Source organism: Hyla sarda, unplaced genomic scaffold (assembly GCF_029499605.1).
Source record: "Hyla sarda isolate aHylSar1 unplaced genomic scaffold, aHylSar1.hap1 scaffold_901, whole genome shotgun sequence".
NCBI classification, from domain to species: domain Eukaryota; kingdom Metazoa; phylum Chordata; class Amphibia; order Anura; family Hylidae; genus Hyla; species Hyla sarda.
This window is the reverse complement of record NW_026610930.1, coordinates 82,798-93,222: the sequence shown is the minus strand read 5'-3', so window position 1 is coordinate 93,222 and position 10,425 is coordinate 82,798. Positions and strand designations below refer to the sequence as shown.

The window sequence follows — 10,425 nt, the reverse complement described above, 5'->3', positions numbered from 1 at the left end:
TGTCTATGCATGCTGGGAGTTGTAGTTTGTGAACAGCTGGAGGCACACTGATAGGTAAACATTGATGTATGGGGTGTATAGTGTGTATATGTATTGTATGTGATGTGTGACATTGTATACAGTACTGTACAGTTCTTTATATACCTTCAGGGGGGACAGAATGTCCTCCATTACCATCCTGCCGACTACAGCTCTATAGGAAAGGAAGGGGAGGGCAGCCAGCAGCTCATTGGATGCCTGCAGCAAGATGCACAAGGCTATTGGCTATGGCTGTACTGGGGGGCGGGGCTTACACGGAGCTCACAGTGGAAGCCTGTATGAGTTATCAGGACAGCATGTGAGTAACAGGAGGCAGAACGGGGCACACGGGGACATTATACAACTATCTGTCAGTTGGTGAAGTTGTCAGCGCTGTCAGATACGATGGAACCGACACACAGCAGCATCATATGTCGAGGCTGCCTTCAACATACCATGGGCTCTGAGAGGCCATCATATGTTCAAATGATCATATGTCGGGGCCATCATAAGTCGAGGGGTCACTGTACTACTACTACTACTACTACTACTACTACTACTACTACTACTACTACTACTAATAATAATAATAATAATACTGATAATACTAATAATAATACTACTACTACCACCACCACCAATGATAATACTACTACTAATAATACTACCGATAATACTACTAATAATAATACCACTACTAATAATACTACTGATAATACTACCGATAATAATACTACTACCACCACCAATGATAATACTACTACTAATAATACTACCGATAATACTACTAATAATAATACCACTACTAATAATACTACTGATAATACTACCGATAATAATACTACTACCACCACCACCACCAATGATAATACTACTAATAATAATACTACCAATACTACTAATAATAATACTACTGATAATACTACTAATAATACTACTACTACTACCACCACCACCAATGATAATACTACTACTAATAATACTACTGATAATACTACTACTAATAATACTACCAATACTACTACTAATAATACTACTGATAATACTACTGATAATACTACTAATAATAATACCACCAATAATAATACCACCAATAATAATACTACTACTACCACCACCACTACTAATGATACTACTACCACCACCACCACTAATGATAATACTAATAATACTACCAATACTACTAATAATAATACTACTGATAATACTACTACTACCACCACTACCAATGATAATACTGATACTACTGATGATACTAATATATATCTCCTCCCCCCCTCAGGTACATGTCATTGGATAAAACACATGTGATTCACAATTATTAAAAATCTCCTTGGAGCCGCGTTCTATAAGTGATGTCAGGAGGATACAGCAGCCGTGTATAACCTATATACTAGACATATATATCAGCCATATAACATACAGCAGCCGTGTATAACCTATATACTAGACATATATATATCAGCCATATAACATACAGCAGCCGTGTATAACCTATATACTAGACATATATATCAGTCATATAACATACAGCAGCCATGTATAACCTATATACTAGACATATATATATATATATATCAGCCATATAACATACAGCATCCATGTATAACCTATATACTAGACATATATATATATATATATCAGCCATATAACATACAGCAGCCGTGTATAACCTATATACTAGACATATATATATATATATCAGCCATATAATATACAGCATCCATGTATAACCTATATACTAGACATATATATATCAGTCATATAACATACAGCAGCCATGTATAACCTATATACTAGACATATATATATATATCAGCCATATAACATACAGCATCCATGTATAACCTATATACTAGACATATATATATATATATATCAGCCATATAACATACAGCAGCCGTGTATAACCTATATACTAGACATATATATATATATATCAGCCATATAATATACAGCATCCATGTATAACCTATATATCAGCCATATAACATACAGCAGCCATGTATAACCTATATACTAGACATATATATCAGCCATATAACATACAGCAGCCGTGTATAACCTATATACTAGACATATATATATCAGCCATATAACATACAGCAGCCGTGTATAACCTATATACTAGACATATATATCAGCCATATAACATACAGCAGCCATGTATAACCTATATACTAGACATATATATATCAGCCATATAACATACAGCAGCCGTGTATAACCTATATACTAGACATATATATCAGTCATATAACATACAGCATCCATGTATAACCTATATACTAGACATATAACATACAGCAGCCGTGTATAACCTATATACTAGACATATATATCAGCCATATAACATACAGCAGCCATGTATAACCTATATACTAGACATATAACATACAGCAGCCATGTATAACCTATATACTAGACATATATATCAGCCATATAACATACAGCAGCCGTGTATAACCTATATACTAGACATATATATATCAGCCATATAACATACAGCAGCCGTGTATAACCTATATACTAGACATATATATCAGTCATATAACATACAGCATCCATGTATAACCTATATACTAGACATATATATATATATATATATCAGCCATATAACATACAGCATCCATGTATAACCTATATACTAGACATATATATATATATATCAGCCATATAACATACAGCAGCCGTGTATAACCTATATACTAGACATATATATATATATCAGCCATATAATATACAGCATCCATGTATAACCTATATATCAGCCATATAACATACAGCAGCCATGTATAACCTATATACTAGACATATATATCAGCCATATAACATACAGCAGCCATGTATAACCTATATACTAGACATATAACATACAGCAGCCATGTATAACCTATATACTAGACATATATATCAGCCATATAACATACAGCAGCCATGTATAACCTATATACTAGACATATAACATACAGCAGCCATGTATAACCTATATACTAGACATATATATCAGCCATATAACATACAGCAGCCGTGTATAACCTATATATCAGCCATATAACATACAGCAGCCATGTATAACCTATATACTAGACATATATATCAGCCATATAACATACAGCAGCCATGTATAACCTATATACTAGACATATATATCAGCCATATAACATACAGCAGCCATGTATAACCTATATACTAGACATATAACATACAGCAGCCATGTATAACCTATATACTAGACATATATATCAGCCATATAACATACAGCAGCCATGTATAACCTATATACTAGACATATAACATACAGCAGCCATGTATAACCTATATACTAGACATATATATATATATATCAGCCATATAACATACAGCATCCATGTATAACCTATATACTAGACATATATATCAGCCATATAACATACAGCAGCCGTGTATAACCTATATACTAGACATATATATATATGCCATATAACATACAGCAGCCGTGTATAACCTATATACTAGACATATATATATATATATATATCAGCCATATAACATACAGCAGCCATGTATAACCTATATACTAGACATATATATATATATCAGCCATATAACATACAGCAGCCGTGTATAACCTATATACTAGACATATATATCAGCCATATAACATACAGCAGCCGTGTATAACCTATATACTAGACATATATATCAGCCATATAACATACAGCATCCATGTATAACCTATATACTAGACATATATATATATATATCAGCCATATAACATACAGCAGCCATGTATAACCTATATACTAGACATATATATATATATCAGCCATATAACATACAGCAGCCATGTATAACCTATATACTAGACATATATATATATATCAGCCATATAACATACAGCAGCCATGTATAACCTATATACTAGACATATATATCAGCCATATAACATACAGCAGCCATGTATAACCTATATACTAGACATATATATATATCAGCCATATAACATACAGCAGCCATGTATAACCTATATACTAGACATATATATATCAGCCATATAACATACAGCAGCCATGTATAACCTATATACTAGACATATATATATCAGCCATATAACATACAGCAGCCGTGTATAACCTATATACTAGACATATATACATCAGCCATATAACATACAGCAGCCATGTATAACCTATATACTAGACATATATATATATCAGCCATATAACATACAGCAGCCATGTATAACCTATATACTAGACATATATATCAGCCATATAACATACAGCAGCCATGTATAACCTATATACTAGACATATATATCAGCCATATAACATACAGCAGCCATGTATAACCTATATACTAGACATATATATATATATATCAGCCATATAACATACAGCAGCCGTGTATAACCTATATACTAGACATATATATATCAGCCATATAACATACAGCAGCCGTGTATAACCTATATACTAGACATATATATCAGCCATATAACATACAGCATCCATGTATAACCTATATACTAGACATATATATATATATCAGCCATATAACATACAGCAGCCGTGTATAACCTATATACTAGACATATATATATATATCAGCCATATAATATACAGCATCCATGTATAACCTATATACTAGACATATATATATATATCAGCCATATAACATACAGCAGCCATGTATAACCTATATACTAGACATATATATATATATATCAGCCATATAACATACAGCAGCCATGTATAACCTATATACTAGACATATATATATCAGCCATATAACATACAGCAGCCGTGTATAACCTATATACTAGATATATATATATATATCAGCCATATAACATACAGCAGCCGTGTATAACCTATATACTAGACATATATATATCAGCCATATAACATACAGCAGCCATGTATAACCTATATACTAGACATATATATATATATCAGCCATATAACATACAGCAGCCATGTATAACCTATATACTAGACATATATATATATCAGCCATATAACATACAGCAGCCATGTATAACCTATATACTAGACATATATATCAGCCATATAACATACAGCAGCCATGTATAACCTATATACTAGACATATATATATATATCAGCCATATAACATACAGCAGCCATGTATAACCTATATACTAGACATATATATATATATATCAGCCATATAACATACAGCAGCCATGTATAACCTATATACTAGACATATATATATATATATATATCAGCCATATAACATACAGCAGCCATGTATAACCTATATACTAGACATATATATATATATATCAGCCATATAACATACAGCAGCCGTGTATAACCTATATACTAGACCTATATATATCAGCCATATAACATACAGCAGCCGTGTATAACCTATATACTAGACATATATATATATATATATCAGCCATATAACATACAGCAGCCATGTATAACCTATATACTAGACATATATATATCAGCCATATAACATACAGCAGCCGTGTATAACCTATATACTAGACATATATATATATCAGCCATATAACATACAGCATCCATGTATAACCTATATACTAGACATATATATATATATATATATCAGCCATATAACATACAGCAGCTGTGTATAACCTATATACTAGACATATATATATATATATCAGCCATATAACATACAGCAGCCATGTATAACCTATATACTAGACATATATATCAGCCATATAACATACAGCAGCCATGTATAACCTATATACTAGACATATATATATCAGCCATATAACATACAGCAGCCATGTATAACCTATATACTAGACATATATATATATCAGCCATATAACATACAGCAGCCATGTATAACCTATATACTAGACATATATATCAGCCATATAACATACAGCAGCCGTGTATAACCTATATACTAGATATATATATATCAGCCATATAACATACAGCAGCCGTGTATAACCTATATACTAGACATATATATATCAGCCATAAAACATACAGCAGCCGTGTATAACCTATATACTAGACATATATATATATATATCAGCCATATAACATACAGCAGCCATGTATAACCTATATACTAGACATATATATATCAGCCATATAACATACAGCAGCCATGTATAACCTATATACTAGACATATATATATATATATCAGCCATATAACATACAGCAGCCATGTATAACCTATATACTAGACATATATATATATATATATATATCAGCCATATAACATACAGCAGCCATGTATAACCTATATACTAGACATATATATATATATATATATATATCAGCCATATAACATACAGCAGCCATGTATAACCTATATACTAGACATATATATATATCAGCCGTATAACATACAGCAGCCATGTATAACCTATATACTAGACATATATATATCAGCCATATAACATACAGCAGCCATGTATAACCTATATACTAGACATATATATATCAGCCATATAACATACAGCATCCATGTATAACCTATATACTAGACATATATATATATATATCAGCCATATAACATACAGCATCCATGTATAACCTATATACTAGACATATATATATATATATATATATATATCAGCCATATAACATACAGCAGCCATGTATAACCTATATACTAGACATATATATATATATATATATATCAGCCATATAACATACAGCAGCCATGTATAACCTATATACTAGACATATATATATCAGCCATATAACATACAGCAGCCATGTATAACCTATATACTAGACATATATATATATATCAGCCGTATAACATACAGCAGCCATGTATAACCTATATACTAGACATATATATATCAGCCATATAACATACAGCAGCCATGTATAACCTATATACTAGACATATATATATCAGCCATATAACATACAGCATCCATGTATAACCTATATACTAGACATATATATATATATCAGCCATATAACATACAGCAGCCATGTATAACCTATATACTAGACATATATATATATATATCAGCCGTATATGTCAGTGGATCACATGGAATAAGCCGATCGGATCCATCCTTGTTCTAATACTTGTTTGTAAACCAAGAATCTGCGCAAGTCACTGCCGCCCCCGGTCTATTTCGGCAGTGTGCGCCGTCAGTTACGGCCCCCGGTCTATCTCGGCAGTGTGCGCCGTCAGTTACGGCCCCCGGTCTATTTCGGCAGTGTGCGCCGTCAGTTACGGCCCCCGGTCTATCTCGGCAGTGTGCGCCGTCGGTTACGCAAAGCGCCCTTAGCCACATTAGACATCATTTGCACTCTGCGCATGCGCGTTACAACTTGAGGCTATAATTTATATATAATAATTAATATCAGTGATTCATGTTCTGCTGTTTAATATTAGTAAGAAATTATAGCCTCAAGTTGTAACGCGCATGCGCAGAGTGCAAATGATGTCTAATGTGGCTAAGGGCGCTTTGCGTAACCGACGGCGCACACTGCCGAGATAGACCGGGGGCCGTAACCGACGGCCCACACTGCCGAGATAGACCGGGGGCCGTAACCAACGGCGCACACTGCCGAGATAGACCGGGGGCCCCCATTATATACACATTATCCATTCCCCGGCCCCCCGGTTACACACCATCCATCCCCCGGTTACACACCATCCAGTCCCCGGTTACACACCATCCATCCCCCGGTTACACACCATCCATCCCCCGGTTACACACCATCCAGTCCCCCGGTTACACACCATCCAGTCCCCCGGTTACACACCATCCAGTCCCCCGGTTACACACCATCCAGTCCCCCGGTTACACACCATCCAGTCCCCCGGTTACACACCATCCAGTCCCCCGGTTACACACCATCCAGTCCCCCGGTTACACACCATCCAGTCCCCCGGTTACACACCATCCAGTCCCCCGGTTACACACCATCCAGTCCCCCGGTTACACACCATCCAGTCCCCGGTTACACACCATCCAGTCCCCCGGTTACACACCATCCAGTCCCCCGGTTACACACCATCCAGTCCCCCGGTTACACACCATCCAGTCCCCCGGTTACACACCATCCAGTCCCCCGGTTACACACCATCCAGTCCCCCGGTTACACACCATCCAGTCCCCCGGTTACACACCATCCAGTCCCCCGGTTACACACCATCCAGTCCCCCGGTTACACACCATCCAGTCCCCCGGTTACACACCATCCAGTCCCCCGGTTACACACCATCCAGTCCCCGGTTACACACCATCCAGTCCCCCGGTTACACACCATCCAGTCCCCCGGTTACACACCATCCAGTCCCCCGGTTACACACCATCCAGTCCCCCGGTTACACACCATCCAGTCCCCCGTTACACACCATCCAGTCCCCGGTTACACACCATCCAGTCCCCGGTTACACACCATCCAGTCCCCCGGTTACACACCATCCAGTCCCCCGGTTACACACCATCCAGTCCCCCGGTTACACACCATCCAGTCCCCCGGTTACACACCATCCAGTCCCCCGGTTACACACCATCCAGTCCCCGGTTACACACCATCCAGTCCCCCGGTTACACACCATCCAGTCCCCCGGTTACACACCATCCAGTCCCCCGTTACACACCATCCAGTCCCCGGTTACACACCATCCAGTCCCCCGTTACACACCATCCAGTCCCCGGTTACACACCATCCAGTCCCCGGTTACACACCATCCAGTCCCCGGTTACACACCATCCAGTCCCCCGTTACACACCATCCAGTCCCCGGTTACACACCATCCAGTCCCCCGTTACACACCATCCAGTCCCCCGTTACACACCATCCAGTCCCCGGTTACACACCATCCAGTCCCCCGTTACACACCATCCAGTCCCCCGTTACACACCATCCAGTCCCCCGTTACACACCATCCAGTCCCCCGTTACACACCATCCAGTCCCCCGTTACACACCATCCAGTCCCCGGTTACACACCATCCAGTCCCCCGTTACACACCATCCAGTCCCCGGTTACACACCATCCAGTCCCCCGTTACACACCATCCAGTCCCCCGTTACACACCATCCAGTCCCCCGTTACACACCATCCAGTCCCCGGTTATACACCATCCAGTCCCCGGTTACACACCATCCAGTCCCCGGTTACACACCATCCAGTCCCCGGTTATACACCATCCAGTCCCCGGTTATACACCATCCATCCCCCGGTTATACACCATCCATCCCCCGGTTATACACCATCCATCCCCCGGTTATACACCATCCATCCCCCGGTTATACACCATCCATCCCCCGGTTATACACCATCCAGTCCCCGGTTATACACCATCCAGTCCCCGGTTATACACCATCCAGTCCCCGGTTATACACCATCCATCCCCCGGTTATACACCATCCATCCCCCGGTTATACACCATCCATCCCCCGGTTATACACCATCCATTCCCCGGGTCACTCACCTTCTTGGCTCCCCTCCGGGTGAACTCTCTCGCCAGCTGCCGCCCGATCCCCCTTCCTCCGCCGGTGATCAGCACCGTGTCCCCCCGCAGGTCTCTCGTCCTCCCCGGGAGCAGCAGGGACAGCGCCGCCCGCAGGACACACAGCACCATCCGCCCCGGGAGCAGCAGCGCTCGGCCCAGGCTCCGCCACAACATCTCCCCGGGAAAGTTCTCTCATCCAGTCCGGTCTGCGCTGGAGCAGCTGCGGCTTATATACCCCATGAACCGGGCGGCGGGGACGGTGTGTGCGGTGCGGCCTCCCCTCCCCCCGGATCATACCTCCTCCTCCTACCGCCCGCCCCCCGACTGTCCGCGGGCACCGACGTGTCACCTCCCCGGGAGGGAGGACAGGAAGAGACCGGGGGAGAGACCGGGGGAGAGGATGGGAGAGACCGGGGGAGACAGGAAGAGACCGGGGGAGAGGACGGGAGAGACCGGGGGAGACAGGAAGAGACCGGGGGAGACAGGAAGAGACCGGGGGAGAGGAGGAAGAGACCGGGGGAGAGGAGGAAGAGACCGGGGGAGAGGAGGAAGAGACCGGGGGAGAGGAGGAAGAGACCGGGGGAGACCGGGGGAGAGGAGGAAGAGACCGGGGGAGAGGAGGAAGAGACCGGGGGAGAGGAGGAAGAGACCGGGGGAGAGGAGGAAGAGACCGGGGGAGAGGAGGAAGAGACCGGGGGAGAGGACGGGAGAGACCGGGGGAGAGGAGGAAGAGACCGGGGGAGAGGACGGGAAGAGACCGGGGGAGAGGACGGGAGAGACCGGGGGAGAGGAGGAAGAGACCGGGGGAGAGGACGGAAGAGACCGGGGGAGAGGAGGAAGAGACCGGGGGAGGGGACGGGAAGAGACCGGGGGAGAGACCGGGGGAGAGAGGAAGAGACCGGGGGAGAGGACGGGAAGAGACCGGGGGAGAGACCGGGGGAGAGGACGGGAGAGAC

General features: G+C 41.0%; 1 protein-coding gene across 1 annotated transcript in view; it reads right to left on the bottom strand.

Moving 5' to 3' along the window:
- Positions 1 to 9,840, bottom strand: part of DHRS3 (dehydrogenase/reductase 3) — a 24,236-nt gene extending 14,396 nt beyond the window's left edge. Inside the window, exon 1 of the mRNA XM_056554803.1 lies at positions 9,449 to 9,840. Within this exon, the coding sequence (XP_056410778.1) occupies positions 9,449 to 9,643 (195 nt within the window). The 5' untranslated portion in view covers positions 9,644 to 9,840. The remainder of the gene's footprint in view (positions 1 to 9,448) is intronic.
- Positions 9,841 to 10,425: the final 585 nt, after the last annotated feature.